General features: G+C 48.1%; 1 protein-coding gene across 3 annotated transcripts in view; it reads left to right on the top strand.

The window, feature by feature from the left end:
• The first annotated feature begins 15,998 nt into the window (after positions 1 to 15,998).
• Positions 15,999 to 24,219, top strand: part of LITAF (lipopolysaccharide induced TNF factor) — a 36,298-nt gene continuing 28,077 nt past the window's right edge. Inside the window, exon 1 of one of the 3 annotated variants that reach the window (XM_086375742.1) lies at positions 15,999 to 23,869. In XM_086375742.1, the coding sequence (XP_086231868.1) occupies positions 23,821 to 23,869 (49 nt within the window). In that variant the 5' untranslated portion in view covers positions 15,999 to 23,820. The remainder of the gene's footprint in view (positions 23,870 to 24,219) is intronic. The other 2 variants (XM_086375744.1, XM_086375743.1) reach the window with 2 other exon arrangements.

The raw sequence follows: 24,219 nt of genomic DNA on the forward strand, positions 1-24,219 counted from the left end.
GAGGAAGGTGTTTGTAATGGTCCATAATGAGTTTCACAAAACGGCATGCCTTAACCCCATGGATAATTGCACACCCTGCGTTGATCCAGATGAGCCAGAGACAACCACAGATGTCCTTAGCTCCCCGACCAGGGCTGGAACCCACACCCCCTGAAATGGAAGGCAAAGTCCTAACCACTGGACAGCCAGGGAAGTCCCAAGAGTGTGGTCTTGATCCCAAGTGGGCAGCCAGTGATGGGCTTCGGTGGGGACGTGATGCCGCTGGCCCGGTGTGGTTGTGAGAAAACTAAGTAACTCGCTGAAGGGCTCAGAGTAAGCACGCCGCTGGTGACTCTGACAGACCCCTTTTATTTTTTCCTTCTTGTCCTCAATCCCCCCGTCCAACACGGGACTGCGGAGGGCTCCCTACCCCAGGAAGGAGGTGGGCACAGGGCGAACACCTGCCAAGCCTTAAAGAAGGCATGCAAGGGTCTTGCCTAGAAGCAGGAAGCCGCAGCTTTTCAGCTACAAGGAAACCCAGGCCTTATGAGGGTTTTGGGGGCCCCTGAAGGCAGAGCCGACACAAGTCTGTATCCCTATTCATCCATCTGCCCCGTCTGGATAAACCACAGGCCTTGTCTTCCCTGCTCAGCATTTTCCCAGGACTGAAGGTTTGTGTCCCCTTCAAATTCATGGGCTGATGGGAATTCCCCAGTGGTCCAGTGGTTAGGACTCTGCTTTCAGTGCCCAGGATGCAGGGTTCAATCCCTGGTGGGGCAGCTGAAGTCCCACAAGCCATGCCGTGCTGCCAGAAATAAAAAACTTAAAAAAAAATCCATATGTTGAAGCCTAACCTTCAATGTGAGAGTGTTAGGAAGAAGGGCCTTTGACAGGTGAGTAGGTCATCATGATGATGAAGCCTGCCAATGCTGGAGACACAGGTTCGATGCCTTATCCGGGAAGATTCCATACGGCTCTGAGCAACTAAGTCCGTGTGCCACAACTATTGAGCCTGTGCACCCACGAGTCCGTACTCCTTAACAGGAGAAGCCACCACCATGTGAAGTGCGCGCGATTCGCCACAGCTAGAGAAAAGCTTGCACAGCAACAGACCCAGCACAGCCAAAAAAAAAAAAAAATTAAATTATTAAAAAATGAATAAAAGAGACCCCAGAGAGCTTCCCTGACCCTCCCCACCATGTGAGAACGTTGAGAGAAGACAGTTGTCTATGACCCAGGAGATGGGCTCTCCACAGACACCGAATCTACTACCACCTATCAGAACGGTGAGAGCCAAACGTGGGTTGTTTGCAAGCCATCTCGTCTGCAGCATTCTCCTGAGAGCCCGACCTGACTAAGCCACCGGCAGAACACAGTCGGGACCACATCGCTCATGGTCACAGCCTACGATACAGTCCATCCTCCCAGCCCTGGGATGCTGAGAGTCTGGGTTCCAGGTTTCCATTGGGGAAGGAGACGAAAGGATGCCCACCCTGCCCTTGAAGTCCTCCGAGGGCCAGCCCTCTCCACTGTGGCTCAGGCCCTGGCCGGTTCCCACAGAGGAAGAGGAAGTCTCTCTCTTTCCTACAGGGCTCTCTCTTCCTGACACAGGGCGCCTGGGTCACAGATGTTTCACGTCAGAAGTCAGAGGTGGTAGTGACTTAATCACCCAAGCCTGCAGTTCCTTAAAAAGGTGTGGGTCTCAGCCTTTTCAGAAAGCAGTTTGGCAGAAGGTTTTTCAGGGGCCTGGAAAGTCTATGCTTTCCTTTCCAGCGATCACACGTCTGGGAAATTGCTCAAAGGAACCGATTGTAAAACAAGGAAAGAAAGACTGAGTGCCCAGTGATACCTGCTGCCGTGACATTTGTCACACACGTCAACATGTATGTTGACACCCCTTGTGGATTCTTAAGTAGGCGTTTAGAAGGAGTTATGAGAGCTCTTCATCAACATAGAAAATACTTAGATGAACTGAAGTGAGAACACAATATGAGGCTGGTGGGCGAGGCTAGTGGTGGTGGCGGGGCAGGAGGGGGGGTCTGTTGATTTTCCTAATGGTCTGTGATACTGTCCTATTGCTCTAAATGGCAGGAAAACCAGCCTGCGTGTGGCGAGGGGGTTTCCAGCCCCGCTCCCCAGTTGGCAGCCCCATCCCCAGGGCTCTGCCCACCAATCCAGCCTTAAAACTGGTGCTCCTGTTCCATTTTCGAAAATGGAGACTGACATATTAAGGCGTGTTTCCTTTTTGGATGATCTTGTGGCTTTCTGGAGCAAGATGGGTGGAAATAAGCCAGGGAGGCCCTTGTAGCCCACTGGGAGGCAGAGCCCTTCGGGGCAGGGTTTTGGTCTTTTTCACATCAAAAAACTTGTTGACAGCTCAAACTGCACAGCCTCTTTCCTGGAGACTGAGGCAGGAATGTTTATTTTTACTGAAAGGTTTAAAAAGGTCTTTATTTTATTGCAAAAGCAATGCACGCTCATTGTTTAAAAAAGAAAGAACCAAATAGTATAGAATTGTATAAAACAAAGCTCCCTGCCTGCCTCCCTCTTTCTTTCCGAGGGAAACCCCTCTTGGCTGTTTGTGTCTTTCTTTTTAGATAGGTTCCATATCCGGGGTTTTCAAACTATTTTTAGCTACAAGCCCCAGTGAAAAAATAGACTTTGCATTGTAACACAGTACCCAGGGACACTGGACAATAGCTAGAAGTCTGATGAAACGATACTTGTTATGAGGAATGCCAGCGGCCTTGTCTTCTGTTCTGTGTTATTCTAGACAGTCTACTCCATTCTATCCCATTTCCTTTAGAAAAGAAAGGCGGCTGTTCTTAACCCAGTCCCATGGTTTCATGTCCCCCCGCTCGGTGCGAAAGTCCTGCTGTAGATGTTCCTAACGCACAGCATCATTATTCTCGACTCCCTATTCTACTACTTGCTTTTTGCACTAGAAGGATACTGCAACCCGCTTTCCATAAGTGGACACACAGGGCTGTTTTCTTCCTTCTTAATGGCAGCAGAGGAAAACACATGAGTGGTTTTTTGCTGTTTGTCCATCTCCTTCTTAACGGCCATTTGCGTTGTTTCCACACTGGGCTGCCACCAGTGAGGTTTGGGGGGTGGGGGAAACGCCCAGCTCTGGGGCCATCGGAGCGGTGATTCCCAGCATGGGATCCGCAGGGCGGGGAGCAAGCATGATGGCTGCTGATAACAACCTGGGGTGGGGGCGGGTACGTTGAGTGTGCATCTAGGGGCACAGAGGACCTCTACACCCAATGACCACGCAGGATTTTGTTTGTTTCATGTCACGCCCTGCTTACCATATTGAGAAATACACATGTGGGTTTTAGAATGAGATGGTTCCCAAGTCACTTCTTCTTTCTCTCCGTTTCCTCTTTTGTCCCTTGACAGCTTTGGAGGAGGGGACCCTCCTCAACCCTGATTTCAAAGGTCTTCCGCTTGAGCCTTCTCTGTTGTGTGACGTGGTGGGTTATTTCCCAGGGGGTTCAAAACGGGCTCCGTGCACTCGTGAATACGAGCTGGACTGGGACCCCACAGCTGCAATGAATTAGAATGGGCACTTTCTCAGGTGGTGCTAGAGGTTAAGAACCCCCTGCCAAGGCAGGAGATGGAAGAGACACAGGTTCGATCCCTGAGTTGGGAAGATGCCCTGGACAAGGGCACGGCAACCTACTCCAGTATTCTTGCCTGGAGAATCCCATGGACAGAGTTGCCTGGTGGACTACAGTCCATAGGGCCACAAAGAGTCGGACACGACTGAAGCGACTCAGCACTTTATTTGTAGTTCTATCTTAGGTTCAGATCCTGGTTCTGACACAAGTGGGAAAAACCTTGGGTCTTGGTTGCTTCATCATTTATAAAATGGGATTTAGAACTTCTGCTCAGGGAAACAAGATAGAATAATGGGTAAGCACATGAATTTCATTTATTTATTTTGACCACGGCCACATGCAGGTAGCATCTTAGTTGCCCGACCAGGGGTGGAAACTGTGCCCCCTGCAATGGGAGCACGGAGTCTTAACCACTGGATCTCCAGGGTCTTTAGAAAGAACCTGTCTGGATTTTGATCATGGCTTCACACTAACCCGCTGTGTGACCTTGGGCAAGCTATATAACCTCTCTGTGTCTCAATTTCCTGATATGTAAAGTGGGGAGAATAATAGTGTCTACTTCCTAGGGTTCTGGCGAGGATTAAATGAGTTAGGCTGATGCCTGGCTATGCATTTATTATTATTGTTATTATTAAGAAAGATGGGTTGTTGTAAAGATTAAACGAGATGACGGATGTACAAGTGCTCCTATTGGATCTGGCATGTAGTAAATGATCACAATTTTGTTTTTTTTAAAAAAAGTTTTAAACAGAGGATACTTTTGGTTCAGAGTGCAGAAGATCTGGTAATGAACATTTAGCCCTGGCTCTTGACTAGCTAAGGAGGGAGAAGAAACCTTAGAGGCTGGGGGCGGTGGGGCAGAGGGGTTTGCAAATGTTTGCTCCATGTTTCAATGTCTCCTTTCAGTGGCTCAAGAAGGTGGAGGAGGGGATGGTGGCCTGGGAAGTGTGGGGTTAGTGGTGGTGGGGGAGACAACCTCGATCTCTAAGGGTGGGTAGGTAGAAGGGGAAGTAGTGTGATTCGTCTTTTTTCTGGAAATGCTCCTGATGATATTCGCAGGTTAGGGCTTCAGGATTGCGTATGCTTGGGGCCCGGGGTACAGAAAGGGGAAGTTGGGGGTGTCAGGGATGTCAAGGTGCTCCCTACTTCCCCTCCAGATTGCCTTCTCTTTATTCCAGTGTGAGGCTTGCGCTAGGCATGTGAGAGACATCCATGAACTGCACACAATCAGATGTGGAATAATAAATGTTGTTGTTGTTGTTTAGTTGCTGAGTCATGTCCGACTCTTTGTGACCCCATGGACTGTAGCCCGCCAGACTCCTCTGTCCATGGGATTTCCCAGGCAAGAACACTGGAGTGGGTTGCCATTTTCCTCCTCCAGGGGATTGTCCGGATCCTGGGATCAAACCTGTGTCTCCTGCATTGGTGGGTGGATTCTTTACCTCTGAGTCATCAAGGAAGCCCCAGAATAATAAAACGATGTCATTAATTAGAAGCTAGTAAGTGTTATGGATGGAGAAGGGAATGGCAATCCACTCCCGTAGTCTTGCCTGGAGAATCCCATGGACAGAGAAGCCTGGCGGGCTACAATCCGTTGGGTCACAAAGAGTCGGACACGCCTGAGTGACTAACACAAGTGTTACAGAACAGTGGGGGTGGGGTTAAGAGGGTGAAGGAGGGGCTGTAATTTCAGAGAGGGCGGCCAGAGTTGCCTGGTTGAGAAGGTAACACTTAGGCAAACACCTGAAGGAGAGAGCAAGTCATGTTGATACCTGGGTGCCAGTGGTCCCGGCAGAGAGAAACAGCCAGTGCAAAGGCCCTGAGGCAGAATGATGCTGGAACAGCAGGTGTGTGACTAAAGTGGAGTGAGTGAGATTGAGAGTGTTTGGAGATGAGGGCAGAGCAGAAGGGAGGGTTAGATCATATGGGGCTCTGGAGGCCTTAGGGAGGGCTGGACACCTCTCTGGACTGTGGGGAAACTGAGTCAGGAACTCAGGATGGGTCGTGAGTATATTGCTTGGGTGACATTACTTTCTTTTCATGGAGATGGAGACATTACTTTCTTTTCACTTTTTTCTAGGGGATCAAAAGTGTAAGTCCAGAAACAAAGGGCTCATAGGCTTTGTGGGTACTTGTTTTTGTGGAAGGGGAGCCTAAGAACAACAGCGACAAGTTTAAGATTAGCAGATGCAAACTATTATGTATGGAAGAGATAAACAAGGTCCTTCTGTATAGACAGGGAACTATATTCAACATCCTGTGACAAACCATAACGGAGACGAATATGAAAAAGAATGAATATATGCGTGTCACTGAATCACTTTGCTATACAGAGAAAATTAACACAACATTGTAAATCGACTAGACTTCAATTAAAAACAACAACAGCAGTAACTCAGGGATAATAGCAGCTATGAACGTCTGGAGCCTTCCTGTGTGCCAGGCGTGGTGCCAGCCACGCTGTTTCTTTTCATGAGTTCATCTCTGCTGTGGCCTCACTGGGCGATGTTGGGACAGTGGAGAAAACAGAGAGTCTGGAAGGGGGAGGGGTTGACTGAGGTCCTGCCACTCAGAGGGAGCCAAGAAGGGGACTGGAGCCCAGGCCTCGGGCTTTACATCTGGATGACTTCAAGGCGCCATCCATTTCCTCAAACAGAGGGGGCCCGACTGCCCACCTCCCACCCGCAAGCCCTGGTCTGACCCTCTGGCGGTTGGGCAATTCCAAGTTTCCTGGACTTACGGTCACAGCCCCCAACCTGTGCTTCTCCTTCCAGCCAAAAGAGGAACCAGCCTTGAACCGATGGACAAACACTCGCGTTCAGGTTCAAATTCCAGAAAATGCAGGATCAGTCCAAGCTGTGGTGTGCCAGAAGCTCACTCAACCCCAAGTGAGTGAGTTTCTGCAAGCTGAGTGGGAACGTGGCATGGTGTTGGGGCACCTGGGAAGGCGGGGCCTCGGTGAAATAAATCAGACCGAGAAAGACAAGAATCGGAGATCTCACGCACAAGTCAAACTTGAGGGAAAAAAAATCACCAAACTCAGAGAAAAAGGGAAGAGATGGATGGTTGCCAGAAGGTGGGGCTGGGGTGTGTGTGAAATGAGATGATGGTCATTCGAAGGTGCTCAAAAGGTACAAATTTCCAGTTATAAAATTAATAGGTCCTGGGGAAGTCATGTATAGCATGGTGACTATAGTTAGTAATAATACAGTATCGGATATTTGAAAATTGCCAGGACAGTAGATCTTAAAAGTTCTCATCCCAGAGAAGAAGAGCTACGTAATTATACATGGTGACAGATGTTAACTAGACTTATTGTGGCGATCACTTTGCAATATGTACAACTATGGAATCGTTATGTTGTACACCTGAAACTAATATAATGTTATTTGTCAATTACATCTCCATTCAGGAAAATGAAGGGAAAGTGGCAGAAGGCTCCAAGGGAGCAGAGGAACTTTCATGGGGACCTTGGCTGGGGGTTGTGCGGGGAGCAGGGGAAATTAACTGTTCCCTTTCTGACAGGGGAGGGCCGGGTTTTGCTTCAACCCACACAGAACTGCTAATTTCTCTTTTGTGGGTTGCATCTCTATGGGAGGCTACAGTGGAGGGAAAGTCTCTGAGGTTCAACAGCCTAAAAGATACAGGTCTGGGTGATCTAGAAGGCTGTAAGCTCCAAGAAGCTCTCCGTGGCGAGGTGACTAAACAGGGACATGGAGACAGGGTTCAACTTGCCGCTGCTACCATTGCTGTGTGACTTTTGGCGACTCGCTTAAAGTCTCTGGGCCTCATCTGTAAAGTGATGATCACCCTTGTCCTTACATGATAAGACTGCCCTCACAGGGCTGTTGGGCATACTATCTTTAAATAAAGATGATTCAGGGATTCGTGCTCCACCCGCACCGCCCCTTCTCCCCCTGCAGGGCTGTTGGAACGGATCCCAGAGAACGAAGCTCTTCTGTGCCATGAAGACATTTGTTTCCTGGAAGCTGCAACAATTAGAAAGCGCCAGGGATGACTGCAGAGTCACAGGGTACTCATTATTGATTTATTATCTATCTCCTGCTCCCAGCCAGAACTCCAGGGGAGTTGGGACCTTGCCTTCAGCTTTGTGATCCCAGCTCGAGGCCCCTGCGACAGTCCTGGCACCCAGATCACAGCAGCTGAGGGAGTGAGAAGGCTGTGTGACAGCCTCTGGAGTCTGCTGGACTTGGTTCAAATCCCATCTCCAGGCACCTTCTTGCTGTGTGACTCGGGGCTTGTTATTTAATCTCTCTGGGCCTCCAATGCCTCATCTGTAACACAGGAGGGTTTTTGTGAAGAGAAAAGGAGATAGGGACTTCCCTGGTGGTCCAGTAGCTGAGAATCCACCTGCCAAGGCGGGGGACTCGGATTCGATTCCTGGTCCGGGAGGATCCCACCTGACTGGGCCCCTGCGCCACAACTACTGAAGCCCTAAGTGTGCCCTGGAGCCCATGGTCTGCAGCGGGAGAGCCATCGCAGTGAGAAGCCCGAGCACCGCAACTACAGAGTAGCCCCCTACTCGCTGCAACTAGAGAAAAAGCCCACGTGCAGCAACCAAGACCCGGTGCAGTCAAAAATGAATATTTTTTTTAAAAAAGAGAGAGAAAAGGAGATAATGGATATAAAAGGGTCCAGTGTCCAGGACCCCGTGGGGGTAGCGTTAGTGTCTATCCTCCTCCTCCTTAGGCACTGGGGGTTCATTCCACATGCTTGAGCCATTGCTGTGGTCCAGGTGGTGTTTAGTTGCTAAGTCGTGTCTGGCTGTTTGCAACACCATGGACTGTAGCCCGCCAAGTTCCTCTGTCCATGGAATTCTCCGGGCAAGAATACTGGAGTGGGTTGCCATTTCCTCCTCCAGGGGATCTTTCCCATCCAGGGATCGAACCCCTGTCTCTTGCATTTGCAGGCAGACTCTTTAGCACTGAGCCACCTGGGAAGCCCGTGCAGTGAGGGGGTATCTTGTTAAATAGAACCTCAGGCATACAGCGTGTCATTCAGGTGATGTTATTGGGGGGATCAGGCCTCTCCTCCTGAGGACACTCTTTCCCCTGCAGTTAATGGGCCCCCCCAACCTCCACCAAGGAGGTCTCCAAGGTCTGCCTCTGGACAGACCAGGAAAGGCCCCACCTGCTGCTTCTCTGGGGCCTGGTGGAGACAGAGGCCTGGCTAGTTCGGGGCTCGTTCCCACACCTTGAGGGCAAAGGCTGGCCCACATAATTATGGGGTTGGGTTAACTCAGCCCAGCCTCCACGTTGGCCACTGTCTGTAGGTAACATCGCTTTGGCCAAAGGCCTACCGGCCAGGCAGACAGAATAGAGAACGCCCAGTTAAATGTGAATTTCAGACAAACAATGAGTAATTTTTTTTTAGCTCAAGAATGTCTTGGACAAGGCTGATAATATATCACAAGTCTGCAACATTCGGGATATTACTTGCTGTTTATCTGAAATTCAAATTTAACTGGGCGTCTTGTGTTTTTATTTGCTACAGCTGGCAACTCCACTAAGGCCTCTCTCTGCCCCTGAATTCACCCCATTTCAGCTCCATCTTGGCAGCAGCAGAAGCAAAGGGCATATCCAGGGCCAGAACCCAGCCAAGGGCAGAGAGCCAGGCTCTGGGCACAAGGAAGGCCTCTCATGTCCCCAGCCTCAGTTTCCCCGTCTTTGTAACTCAGCAGGAAAAATCTTGGCTGCTCGGGCCTTTTGCAAGGATGAATCGTGTGATGTGTGTGTATGTGGGAAACATGTTTTGAAAGTGAAAAAGGTGTTGTAGAAACATTAGTTACCAGAACTCATTGTTATGAATAACACAGGTCAGCCAGTGGAGGCGGCTTCTGGCAGCTGGGTTCTTTTTTTGAAAATTCGTTTTTCGAAAACAGCAATTGCTGTTTGTTCTTAAAAATGTTAGAAGTGGAAAGTAGCAAAAGCAGAAGAAAAATCCCTATCTCCCTGCTCCTTCCTGCCCCTGGCAACCACTAATCAGTTTTCTGTATCTACAGAGTCTTCCTGTTCTTGAAATTTGATATGTGGAATCATATACCATGTGACCTTTTGTGTCTGGCTTCTTTCACTTAGCAGGTTTTCAGGGTCTGTCCAAACTATAGCAAATGTTAGCATTTCCCTCCTTCTTATGATCAAATAATATTCCATCATAAGGATATACCACATTTGGTTTATCTGTGCATCAGTTAATGGACATTTAGGTTATTTCCATCTTTTGATTATTTGGAATAATGCTATGAATATTCCTGCACAAATTTTTGTTTGGAAACCTGTTTTCAACCCTTTTGTGTATACAGCTAGAAGGAGAACAGTGGTTGCACCATTTTATAGTCCTACCAGCAATGTGTGAAAGTTTCCATTTCTTCACATGCTCCCCAACACTTGTTTATTTTCCATTAAAAAAATTTTTTTTTTTATGACCACCATAGTGGGTATGAAGTGGTTTCTCGCTGTGGTTTTGATTTGCATTTCCACGATGGCTAATGATGTTGAGCATCTTTTCATGTGCTTGTTGGCGTTTGTATATCTTCTTTGTAGAAATGGCTATTCAAATCTTTTGCCAGTGTTTTGTTTAACTTAAATTTGTGTGCGGTAAAATATACATAATGTAAAATTTATCATTTCAACCATTTTCAAGTGTACGGTTCAGTGGCATTAAGTATGTTCACAATATCATCACTCTCCATCTCCAAAAAAAAAAGGCTATTTTTAAAAAGCAGTTTTAGGAGCTTCCCTGGTGGCTCAGTGGTAAGGAATCTGCCTGCCAACGCAGGAGACACAAGTTTGATCCCTGATCTGGGAAGATCCCACATACTGCGGAGCAACTAAGCCTGTGCACCTGGGCTCTATAGCCCAGAGGCCACAACTGGACGACCAAAAACACCCAACTACCACTTCTGAAAGTGAAAGTCGCTCAGCTGCATCCAACTGCTTGCAACCCCATGCAGTGCAGCCTGCCAGGCGCCTCTGTCCGTGGAATTCTCCAGGCCAGGATATTGGAGTGGGTTGCCGTTTCCTTCTCCAGGGGATCTTCCCAACCCAGGGATCGAACCCAGGTCTCCCACATTGCAGGCAGATTCTTTACGATCTGAGCCACCAGGGTTCTGAAGAGGGGATTAAAAACAGGGTATTGTGCATACGCCGGGTGCACACCACCACCTAAGGGTGCACAAACCACCTAAACCACCCTCCAGCGCAACCTCTGGACCCACCCCTACTCTCCCTCCATTTCAGGAACCAGCTCCCCTTGGGGAGGAGCAAGGGAACCTGTTACTTGTTTTCCATCCCTCCTGCTGCAGCAGAAGCCCAGATAAAGCCTTGCCTGAAGTTCTCATCTGGCCTCTTAATCAATTTCTATTGACTAGGGAAGTCCAACGACCCTGGTTGATAACAGTGCATTTGTTACAATTGATGAACTTACACTGACATCTCATCATCACCCAAATCCATAGTTTATATTAGGGTTCACATTTATATATATATATATATATTATTTTTTAACATTTTATTTATCTGTTTTATTGTGGGCCGTGAGGTCTTTGCTGCTGAGCATGGGCTTTCTCTAGTTGCGGCACGCCAGGCTTACTCTCTAGTCGTGGCGCACAGGTTCTCACTGTGGTGGCGTCTCTTGTTGCAGAGCCCCAGCTCCGCAGGGTATGGGCTCCAGCAGCTGTGGCGCACAGGCTCAGTAGTTATAGCTTGTGGGCTCTAGAGCACGGGTATGTATGTAGTTGTGCTACATGGGCTTAGTTGCCCCGTGGCATGTGGTATCTTCCAGGACCAGAGATGGAACCTGGGTCCCCTGCACTGGCAGGCAGATTCTCAACCACTGGACCACCAGGGAAGTCCTTAATATCTTTATTTATTTATGTATTTGACTGTGTCAGGTCTTAGTCGAGGTACACAGGGATCTTTTGTTGTGGCTCGAGGGCTCAGTAGCTGTGGCGCACAAGCTTCGTTGCTCTGAGGCATGTGGGAATACACACACACACACACACACATCCTAGAGGAGGGCCTGGGGACCCACTCCAGTATTCTGGCCTGGAGAATCCTCACGGACAGAGGAGCCTGACCGGCTACAGTCCACGGGGTTGCACAGAGTCAGACATGACTAAGCACAACATAGCGTATATACACATAAATATATGTGTGTGCGTGTGCACTCAGTCGCTCAGTCGTGTCAGACTCTGCAACCACTGGATTGGCAACCCCTGTTGCCCGCCAGGCTCCTCTGTCCATGGGGATTCTTTAGGCCAGAATGCTGGAGTGGGTTGCCATGCCCTCCTCCAGGGGATCGTTCCAACCAGGGAATCTAACCCAGGTCTCCCACATTGCAGTGGATTCTTTACCATCTGAGCCACCAGGAAAGCCCATGTATATATAATTTTATCTTATTCATTTTTGGCCATGCTGGGACTTCACTGCTGCTCAGGCTTTTCTCTAATCATGACGTGTCGCAGCTACCCTTTCTTGCAGTGTGCAGGGCTTCTCATCAGGGTGGTTCTCTTGTTGCAGAGCACAGGCTCTGGGGCACGTGGATTTCAGTAGTTGCGGCGTGGTTCCTGGGCTCCAGAGCAGAGGCTCAGTAGTTGTGGTGCACAGACTTGGTAGCTCTGCGGCATGTGGGATCTTCCCAGATCAGGGATCGAACTTGCGATTCCTGCACTGGCAGGTGGATTCTTAACCACTGAGTCACCGGGGACCCCCAGTGTCCCCTCTTGCTGTTGTACATCCTAAGTGAAGTCACTCAGTCATGTCCGACTTTTCGACCCCTTGACTCCTGCCAGGCTCCTCCGTCCATGGAATTTTCCAGGCAAGGATACTGGAGTGGGTTGCAATTTCCTCCTCCAGGGGGTACATTCTAAGGGTTTGGACAAATACAATGACATATAGCCACAAATATAATGACATATATCCACAAATATCCACAAATATAAGAACATGTATCCAAAGATATCCTCAAATATAATGACATATATCCACAGAAAGTCAGACACAACTGAGCGACTGAGCACACATGCATGCATCCATCATAATATCATACAGAGTATTTTCACTGCCCTAAAATTTCTCTGTGCTCTGCGTATTCATAGTTTTGCGTTTCTCTGGGACTTTTCCACCATCCAATGCCTAATTAAAAAACTGAGTTGATGTCTTTTTGTTGTTGATTTGTAAGGGTGCTTTACAAAATCTGGATACTAGATCCTGATTAAATGATTTGGAAATATTTTCTCCCATTCTGTGGATTGTCTTTTCACTCTCTTGATATAGGCATACCTTGTTTTATGCTGTTTTGCTTTATAAATAAACTGCAAATTGCACTTTGTAGATATAGCAAGTTTTTTTTTAGACCTTGAAGGTTTGTGGCAACTTTGCTAAGCAAGTCTATTGAAGTCATTTTCTCAACAGCATTTGCTTACTTTGTGTCTATCTCTCTGTCACATCTTGGTAATTCCTTAAATCTTTCAAACGTTTTCATTACTATTATATTTGTTATGGTGATCTGTGATCTTTGATATTACTACTAAGACTCTCTGAAAACTCAGATGATGGTTAGAAATTTTTAGCAATAAAGTATTTTAAAAATTAAGATATGTACTTTTTAAAAGACATAATGCTGTTGCACACAATAGACTATAGTACAGTGTTAATATATATTTAATATTCACTGAGAAGCTAAAAAATTTGTGTGTCACTTTATTGCAATTTTCACTTTCTTGTGGTGACCTGAAGCTGAACCCTTAATAAACCCAAAGTATACCAGTAGTGTCCTTTCGTGCACAAAAACTTCAATTTTGATGAAGTTAAATTTATCTATTTTTTCTTTTTGTTGCTTAAGCTTTTGATGTCACATTTAAGAAACCATTGCCTAATCCAAGATCACAGAATTCACACTTTTGTTTCCTTCTAAGAGTTTTACAGTTTTTCCATCTTGAATTCATTTTTTGATATGGTGTCAGGTAGGGATTCAGCTTTACTATCTTGCGTGTGAATATGCAGTTGCCCCAGCACCGCTTGCTCTTAAGACTCTCTTACCATGAAATGGTCTCAAGATCTTTCTCAAAAACCCATTGCCCACATATGTGTGGGTTTATATCTGTTTGTTTATTTTTGGTTTTGTTTTTGTTGCATAGCGTGTGGGATCCTACTTCCCTGACCAGGGATCGAACCTGCGCCCCCGGCATTGTAAGTGCAGAGTCCCAACCACCATTGGACTGCCAGGGAAGTCCCTCTATAGTTTTTATTATTATTATTTTATGTTATATGTATATATTTTTTTCCTCTAGAGTTTTAAAACAAGAAAAGATTGGCATCACTAATAATATATACCTGGCAATTTCTCATGCTGGGAAGGAATTTGAATTACCCTCCTTTAACTGAGTAATATGTCCATGGCTGCTAGTATTTGGGTCCACTTGGTGAAAGGTGGTGAGACCTTTGGGTAGGGAAGAAGGGGGACAGTTTGCTGTAAGACCTTGGACAAGTCACTCTCTGCCTTGGGTCTCAGTGTGAAGTTGGAGGGTGGGGAGAGGTTCCACCTCCAGAAAAGTTCTGGAATCCAAGTCTATGAATCCACAGGGGGCTCTTAGGCTCTCTGCCCCAGTAGCATTTCTCTAGGTAGCCACAATAGGGTTCCGCCCATTCTCCAGGACTCTGTATTTGGGGCTTCCCTGGTGGCTCAAATGGTAAAGAATCTGCCTGCAACATGGGAGACCTGGGTTCAATCCCTGGGTCAGGAAGATCCCCTGGAGAAAGGAATGGCAACCCACTCCAGTATTCTTGCTTAGAGAATCCCATGGCTAGAGGATTCTCACCTCAAAGCCACGCCATCATCAATGCCCTGTAATGACTTTCCAGGGGACCTTGCTAGCAGGATCAGGGCTGGTGTTATTACTATAGCAGGATAATAGAGGCTCTTATCAGAGATGCAGCATCTGTTGAGGGGAAGTGAGTTGATGGATGTTGAAATAGTGGGGGCAGGAGAAGGGGATGACAGAGGATGAGATGGCTAGATGGCATCACCGACTCGATGGACGGGAGTTCGAGTGAACTTCGGGAGTTGGTGATGGACAGGGAGGCCTGGCGTACTGCGATTCACGGGGTCGCAAAGAGTCGGACACGACTGAGCAACTGAACTGAACTGAAATAGTAGTTACTCATTTCCAGAGCTTTCAGTGATTGAGTGAGAAAGTACCTAGGGGCCACGGGACACCCTGGGGGCATGCGAAGCATTGGTTTGGCCAAAAAAATTCATTTGGGTTTTTCTGTTTCATCTTAGGAAAAACCTGAATGAACCTTTTGACCAGTCCAATAGTTAGCAGTAGCTGCTGCTGCTGCTAAGTTGCTTCAGTCGTGTCCGACTCTGTGCGACCCCAGAGACGGCAGCCCATCAGGCTCTGCAGTCCCTGGGATTCTCCAGGCAAGAACACTGGAGAGGGTTGCCATTTCCTTCTCCTATGCATGAAAGTGAAAAATGAAAGTGAAGTCGCTCAGTCGTGTCCGACTCTTAGCGACCCCATGGACTGCAGCCTACCAGGCTCCTCCATCCATGGGATTTTCCAGGCAAGAGTACTGGAGTGGGGTGCCATTGCCTTCTCCGAGTTAGCAGCTAGGATAGGTTTAATTTAGCACCATCTGTGGTAAACGCTATGTTTGCCTTGTTCAGCTAAATCTCTGTAGATCTTATGAGACAGGTACTGTTGTGCCCATATTACAGACAGGAGACTGAGGCCAGAGAAAGTGGGCACATACCCAAAGGCACATGAGTTTTCTTGGGTTGCCTGGGTACATCTAAATGCACAGAATTGAGGTATGGGGAGAAAAGGGCCGACTTCCGGAGGGCAGGGAGCGCTGGATGCCTTGGCAAGGGATCTGGAGGTGATCAGTATTGTCTGAGAACCGGGAAGGAGAACAAATGCTGAAGATGGGGACCCAGGGGCGCAGGGGAGAGCAGAAAGGGAATGAAAATCAGGAGGGCAGTTCAAGGTGTGCGGGCACGTGGCGGGGATCCACGAGCAGGAGCAGAACCAGAAAGGGGAGACATTCTCCCCACCAGGATGGGGAGAGTGGGGTCTGGGCTGAAACTGGGGGGTTCCAGGGAGTGAGCGGGGTCTGGGAGTGTCAAGGGGGTGTTCCGAGGATAGCGGGAGATCGGAGCGGTGGAGGGGAAGGGCAGAAGCCAGAGGGTCGCAGGTCCCTGGCGGGGTTTCTAGCTTGCGGGAGGCGGCCCCCGGCGAGTGGGGAGGATCGGGTCCCGGCGGCTCGTAGGGGCGGGGACTAGCCGGAAGCGGGAGCCGGAGCGCCCCGCCCCGGCCGGTCCAGCCCCCGCCCCCCGCCTTCGGGCTCTCCTCCCGGCCGCCTTCCAGCCAGTCCGCCCGCCAGCTCCGTCTGCTCAGACCTCTCGGCTCCACTGGCGGCGCGCGCGGCGGTGAGTGAGGTGCGCGTTGGCTGGCGGCGGGGGCGCGGGCTGGGGTCGCCGACGGGGAGGAGGCAGCGACCGGGGTGCTGATCCGCGGAACTTCGAGCTGGTGGTGGGTGGAGAGCGGGGTCGGTGCGGCGCGAGCACCCGCTCGGGACTCCGCGGGAGTGGTGGCCGTGTCCCGGAATCCTGGCGGGTCCCCGGGGTTCGAGGTGGTTGGAGGGCGTCGGAGTCCCGCCGCGATCTTCCGCGCGGGGCCGGCGAGGCCGGGCTTCCAGTCACTTGGCGCTTGTTCCCGCCGCAGTCCAGGCTGGGTCCAGTTCCTGCTCCCCGAAGTGAGCCGATCGCCCGCGGATCGCGCGCGGTGGGGTCATCCCGCCCCCACCTGAAAGAGCGCCCCGTGTTGGTCACGGGGGCCTCCACCCCGGGAGAGCACACCCCGAGGCTTTTCAAGGAAGTCTTGCCTCGCTTGGTGGCTGCTCTCTCAAAGTTGAAGTTTCCATACTCTTTATCGCCCGGCGATTTAGAAACAAAACCAACCAACCAAACAAAAAAAGCCCAACAGATTTCCGACGCCGGTCCCAGAAATTCGACTTCTGGGGTCCACGATATCTGCTTTTCCCCGCCATCCCCGGCTCCAGGGGGTTCCTCATAGTATTTAGGACCGCTCTCAGCGGACACCGGCGGGTCTAGGGAGCCCACGAGAGATGAAAATTCGGGACACAGAGCAAAGTCAGCCAGGGCCCTGGCTAGAGCCCTCGCGGGGAGGGGGTGTGGGGGGGGGTGCGGGTAAGGTAGGCACTCTGTGAGCGCAGGGATGGGCCGGGACCCCGTCCACTGCCGCTGCCAGATACATGCCAGTGGCACAGGATGGCGAGGTGGACATTGGCCCTCCACGCCCAGCTAGGTAGGTGGCCTCTTTCTCTTTGGTTTCCAGGTCACTGTGATCTGGGCAGTGGGGTCATTGTTGTGCCAGAAACCCTTCCATCAAGGTCAGGACAGGAGGTGATGGGGAAATGGGGTATTCTGGACCGGCTGTGCATTCCAGGGATCAGGCCAGCTGGTCTTTGATTAGTTTTCTGGCTTTTGTGCTTCCGATAAGTGGGGCTGATGTCATTGCATGTCGGACTGAGCTTTGGTGGCTGGGAAATCCAGTTTCTGGAAGGCACAGGGCCTTCCCATCTTAGTGCATCAGGATAAGACTCGCCCACCCGTCTTCCCAAGGGGAGTAAACCCTTGGCTGGGTGAGCTGGTGCTGGTTCAAGGACTGTCTGGAACGCTGGTTGGCCCTGCAGTTCCCCTGGGGCTCTTTTAAGGAACGTTGTGGTTTGCATTAGTGTGTGCTTGACTGCCTCCCTTATCTTCTTACCCACCCACCCCGGAGTCATCTCTGATTGACTCTTACAATGAGACTCACCTGGATACCGTGTCCAGCATGAGCTGGTATCTGGGACTCTACCAGTGTGTTTGGTTTTATCGAAGTTGGATTAGTAGGCCTGCAAGCAGGTGACTTGCTCTACCTGGCGTAGAATAATACCCATGCTGCTCCTGGCTTACCTCTCAACCAGTCCTTGCACTGGGGTTTAAAGGTGCCCCAGACTCTCTAAGAAACATCTATTGTAGATCTACGATGGGAGGGGCCCATCTTCCCCCTTTCCTGTTTCTTGAAGGCATGAATAATAGATGCTTTTATTCACATTTGTGAAAGTATCCTCATTATAGTGTTTTTGTGGATTAAGTGACTCATTGATTGATCTGAGATGGAGGATCAGTTTCTTAAGTCTCTAAATACTAGATTGAAGTCATTTCACTGTCTCTAGTGAGTAAACTTTCCTTTGTTCCTTTAGTCGCTTTTACTGGATGGTTGTGGGGAAATAAAATGCTATTCTAGCCTTGTAAAGGACACAGAAAAAATGGCTCTAGGTTCTGAGGGGTTTATGCTGCAGGTGGAAAGTGGAAAAAAACACAGGTGGATAGTCAGTGCTCAGCAATCCCCTTGACTCAGGAAGGATTGAAAGAAATGGAAAGGAGTGAGCTATGAAGGAAAATTTCATAGGAAAGCAGAGACCTGAGAATACACATCACAGAAGGTACATGTATTCCAAATGAGCAGAAGAGGCTCAGCAAAGCTTTGGAGGAAGTGCAGGCCAGCCCATAGTTGAGGACAGTAAAAGGGAAGCCACTGAGAGCAAAGGAACTGGAAGGCATTTCCAGCCCAACTTCATTTTCAAGGAGATAGGGCATGCTTCCTTGCTTTTACCCACGACTGGCAGTGCTATGGTGCCACTCTGAGAACGGGAGCATGCCCATCAAGGACTTAAAATTCTCCCACTGAAAAGGAATCAACCCCAGCTACAGTGATGGTGGGAAAAAATGAGTTCCATGACTCAGAGTCCTAGAGTCTTGACACTGTGACTTGTCTTCTGTGTTTGTGCTTTTACTGCAATGAAAATAGCTCCCTGGGCAAGGTGGTCCGTCTCACCAAGCAAATAGCCTTCCTTAACTCTGCTGTACTTCAGTACCTACGTCCCTGTCTTTGGTGCCTGTTCCCCTTGCCTCCCAACCATGGCCAACTGGTGTTTACTTATCGGGGTTATTTGAGCTCTAAGTGGTACTTTCCTGGGTCCTCACAATTTCGTCTTACTGTTTGCACCTGTACTGGAGCTCAGGGCAGTCGGGATAACATTTTTGTAGCCAGTGAAGTTGTCTTTTGACTGCAGATTATTTCTGTAGAAGAACTGTGTGTACTTTTATAAGACTTAGGGCCTGGACAGAAGAAAGTAAATATCACGGGTGTCTCATTGGCAATTCCCTGTTTACCTAGTAGGTAGGAAGTTAATTCACCAAGATCCGAATTTCTTCTTCGTGGGTGTTAACATCAGGGAAAATAATGGTGAAGAATTTAAGCTATTTAGCTCATGGGGGTTTTTTCTTTTCTTTTTAAAAAAAATTTATTTATTTTGGGAGATCTAACCCATGCCCCCTGCAGTGAAAGCAAGGAGGAAATCCTGACCACTGGACTGCCAGGGAATTTCCTCTCGTGGAGTTTTAGAATTGACAGCGTTCCTGGGGTAAATGTAAGAGCTTAGCATTGACTCACCCTATCCTTGAGTCCAGGGAGATTATTCATAAAGGCTGCATTGGTATTTTTTAAAGTTATGTAAAAAATAACAATATTACAGAAAGCATGAAAGATAACGAAGAGTATCTGGTATAATCTCAGCCTGTGAATGAAACAGCTAACATCAGTTTTCCTTATTTGGCGGCTTCTTGTCATGGTGCCTGTTTTTTTATGAAGTTGTAATCAGGGTACGTATAATTTTGTCTCCTGATGCAGTCCTATTAATGTTCTCATTGTGCTGTTTCATCAAAAACCGTCATTCATGTGGAAACTGGGGATGTGGTTTCACCAGGAATCCAGGGGGGGAATTGTTTCCCTTTGATTCTGGGGGCGCAGCTCAGCTCCCCAGTGGAAGCATTTTCCATTCCACAAATCACTGTAATTTGTATTTAAGCCATATTTGAACCTGACTCTCAGATTGTGGTCACTTTATCTTTGCCTGGCGAAAGAAACTGAATTCGGAAGATGGAATGTGAAAACACGTCTCTGAAATCTTTCCCTGTGAGCTTCTGTATTTTTAACAGAGGTAGACTGAATTTATTTGGGTTCGTTGGCCTAAGAACCTTAGTGTAATTTCTCACTTCCTCTCCTGAAGAGAGTTGGAGATCCCAGTTTCCCTTTTTGTCTAAATTCTTCCTCCTAATAGATTGTAAAGAATAGTTTTCTACAGAGACCGTGAAAGACCAGCTCTCTTTGACCTCCTCCGCTGGTTCTCCACCTTGTGTACAAACTGGGCTATTTTCTTAGGAGGCCCGACAATTTGCATGCGTGTGTGTCGTTCTTTTTTGCACAGGAATGTCTTTTTCCCTGGGGTCAATTCTCTAATGCTTGTATTCTTTTCTGGGGCCTGGACTGTGGGGGCAGGGAATGGAATGGAATAATCTTCCCCTTTCTCTTCCTGAAAGAACTGAGGATTAAGTTGGTGGTGAAAAAGCTGCCTTATCTTCTCTCTGAAGGCCTTGTCCTTTTGTGTGTTGATCTAATACCTAAATCCAGAAAACTGTTCTATACACATCAGGAGGATGTATTTTTAGAAGTTTATCACCTACCTGTGGCCACCTATTTGTGGCCAGGCATCAGTGTGCAAATGCTGGGAGGAGATTCCTTAAACTTTAAGGCTTATTCACTTAAAATGGGGGTATCTGTGTGTCTGTCTGTCTGCCTACCTACCTGTGTATCTATCCGGTAATTGGTAATCATCTATCTATCTACCTGTGTACCTATCTAGTAATCGGTCAGAGAGAAATACTAGAAACCCTGATCATCACCCCAGCCTCCACTTAATCCTTCCCATTTAACCGAAATACCTGAGGGGAACGAAATACCTGAGGGGAAATAAAACTTTCTTTAAAAAAAAAAAAAGTAAATTAAACTTTAAACTTCTTTTTAATGGCAGCTTGATTTTTTTTTTTTTTTTAATTAAAAAAAGACTTATTTATTTGTTTTTGGCTGCACTGGGTCTTCGTTGCTGGGCAGACTTTTCTCTAGTTGCAGCGAGCGGGAGCTACTCTTCAGTTGCGTACGTGGGCTTCTCATGGCGGTAGCTTCTCTTGCTGTGGAGCATGGGCTCCAGGCAGGCGTGCAGGTTTCTGCAGTTGTGGCGCAAGAACTTAGTTGTCCTGAGGAACGTGGGATCTACCCGGACCAGGTATTGAACCTGTGTCCCTTGCATTGGCATTCAGATTCTTAACCACTGGATTACCACGGAAGCCCTGTTTTGTCTTTAAAAACTGAACTTGTATGCTTTTGGTTTTGTTTTTTTTTTAATATTTATTTATTTGGCTGTGTGGGATCTTAGTTATTGCGTGCGGGATCTAGTTCCCTGACCTGGGGCCCTCTGCTTCGGGAGTCATAGTTCACTGACCTGGGGCCCTCTGCTTCAGGAGTCTTAGCCAGTGAACCCCCAGGGAGACCTCCATCTGATAGTTTAATTTTAGATTTGCCAGAAAGTAGCAGTTACTGCAAGGAGTTTTCCATCCGCCCCTCCCCTAGTTTCCCCGCTGTGAATGTCTTCCCTCATCTGTGAACATCGCTGTGAATGTCTTCCCTCATCTGTGAACATCTTACATCATCACCGCAGGACTTGTGTGAAACTAGGAAACGAGCGCTGGCACCTCACTGTCGCCCACCCTCCAGACACTGTTTGACGTTTCTGCTAATGTCCCTTTTTCTGTTCCCAGACCCCATCCAGGGTACCACGCTGCATTTAATCACACCTTCACCAAGTCTCCTCCTGTCTCCTCAATCTTTCCTTGTTTTTCATGGCTGTTTCTAAGCAGTAATGGGGAAAGATTTTGTAGAATTTCCCTCACATTGGGTTGGTCTGATGTTTGTCTCGTGATTCTACTGGGGTTACCGATTTTGGGGGCGAAGGCCACAGAGATGAAGGGCTCTTCACTTCACAAGGGGGTACAACATGATACCCAACATCGCTGCTGCCAGCTTTCCCTGTAGCAGAGTTCCTCTTTTTCCTCTCTTCATAGACCATTAGCCTTTCCTTCCTCCAGGGGATCTTCCCACCGCAGGGATCGAAACCAGGCCTCTTGCATTGCAGACAGATTCCTTACCAGCTGAGCCACCAGGGAAGCCCAAGAATACTGGAGTGGGTAGATTATCCCTTCTCCAGCGGATCTTCCAGACCCAGGAATCGAACCGAGGTCTCCTGCATTGCAGGCAGATTCTTTACCAACTGAGCTATCAGAGAAGGCCTCACTCAGGAGAGGAAGGGTCAAGATTAAGCTCTACTTCTTAGAGAGAGAAGAGACTTCCCTGTAGCTCAAACGGTAAAGAATCTGCCTGCAATGCAGGAGACCAGGATTCGATCCCTGGGTCGGGAAGATCCTCTGGAGAAGGGAATGGCAATCCACTCTAGTATTCTTGCCTGGAAAATTCCATAGATAGAGGAGCCTGGTGGGCTGCAGTCCGTGGGGTTGCAAAAAGTCGGACACGACTGAACAACTAACACACAGGGGGCTAAGATCCAACATGCCTTGCGGAGCATATTAAAAAGCAGAGACATTACTTTGCTGACAAAGTAGATGGACGAATGTCCATCTAGTCAAACCTATGGTCTTGGGTTTCCCTGGTGGCTCAGGTGGTAAGGCATCTATCTACAATTCGGGAGACCTGGGTTTGATCCCTGAGACAGGAAGATTCCCTGGAGAAGGAAATGGCAACCCACTCCAGTACTCTTGCCTGGAAAATCCCATGGACAGAGGAGCCTGGTAGGGTACAGCCCAAGGGGTCACAAAGAGTTGGACATGACAGAAGAGACTTCACTTTCACTTTCACTTAGAGGGAGGGTGCTTCTACACATTTGGAATTCTTTAAGGAAATTTGTCTTTTCTGTATTTAAAAAATACATACTCCTCTGCTCAATGTTATGTGGCAGCCTGGATGGCAGAGGAGTTTGGGGAAGAATGGATACCTGCATCTGGGTGGCTGAATTCCTTTGCTGTCCACCTGAAACTATCACAATATTGTTACTCAGCTATACTCCAGTATAAAATAATAAGTTTAAAAAAGTAAAAAAAACATAAAAAATACATACTTCTCTAGTTTTCTACTTCTAAGTAAGTAATCAGAATGTAAATTCATAATAAAGATAATGAACATACTATACATTATTCATGAAACTTAATAAGAGAGTAAATCAGAGTTCTCATGCAAAGAATTTTTTTCTCTTTCTTTGGTGTTGAGACTACGAGAGGGTGGAGGTTCAGTAAACTACTTGTAATCATTTCATGATGTGTAAGGGAAATCATTATGTTGTACACCTAAAACTTACACAGTTGTTGCTGTTCAGTTGCTAAGTTGGTGTCCGACTCTTTGTGACCCCAGGGACTGTAGCCCGCTAGGCTCCTCTGTCTTTGGGATTTCCCAGGCAAGAGTACTAGGGTGGGTGGCCATTTCCTTCTCCAGAGATCTTCCCAACTCTGGGATTGAACCCACGTCTCCTGTGTTGGCAGGTGGATTCTTTACCACTTTAGTCACCTGGGAAGCCCCCCAAACTTATACAGTGCTGTATGTCAAACTGGAAAAACTACACCCTGCCATTACACTCTTTGAGCTTACGCCATAGATTGCCCCATCATATATGGGCTATATATGCCATCTATGCGCATGAAATCTCTGGCTAGGAGGTGGTCTGTGCGTCGCTTTCCCCAGAGCTCTGTGGAGGGAGAATCCAGAGAAACAAGGATCCCAGCCCTTCCCCAGAGGGGTGTGATGCGGGCCAGTTAGGGAAACAGAATCTAATTTGCAGACAGGAAGCAATTAAGGCAGATGAGGGAGGTGAACATCATCCAGGGCTGGGATTGTTACAGATAGGCCAGGGGATGGCTGAAAAGACTGCAGGAGGTTAATGCTTACTTCCCTGTCTTCACCTGGTCTCGCTGAAGGAAACAGTTTTATAATTCTCAAAGACATGACAGTTATAAAACCTACAGTTGTCTGGAATATGGCCAAAATTAAGGAAATAAGCAAATAGGAGCCTCCCAAGTAACGCAGATAGTTATCATCAAGACAAATGCCCAGCTTGTTGACTTTCCTTATGGGAGGCTCCCAGGGAAGCTAGTAGCTCTTACTTTACATCGAGTTCTTACCCACGGGAAGCCTTCAGAAGCCTTGAAACAGCAATGGGGGGATGGGATGGGGGCTGTGTGCAGCCTGGGGTGTCACAGAACCACAAGACTCCGAGGTGAGCGTTTTCTTATCTTTTTTTTTTTTTTTTTTTTTTTGCAGACTCTTAAGGAGGCAGAGAGAAATAGGGGATCATTTTAGAAAATGATTAAGAGACTTTCAGGGGAGGGATAGTGAAAAAGGGCCTCGGTCAGATGGTCAGATGATAGCAACCCCAGGAGTTACAGCAACACCAGGAGTTACGAGCCTAGAGTTTTTGTCGTGTTGATTCTGTGATCTGGGGAGAGAAGCCCTTGGCGATGGGCCTTTGGGCCTTTGATGTGTGTTTATACTGACGGGGACTTGTTGGGTGGCTTTTGCTGTGGCTGCTTTCTCCTGGTATTCTAGGTTTTGAGGCTTATTTTTAGA

This window comes from Bos grunniens, chromosome 25, assembly GCF_055505025.1.
Source record: "Bos grunniens cultivar Pamir isolate PY7600 chromosome 25, Bosgru_T2T1.0, whole genome shotgun sequence".
NCBI classification, from domain to species: Eukaryota; Metazoa; Chordata; class Mammalia; order Artiodactyla; family Bovidae; genus Bos; species Bos grunniens.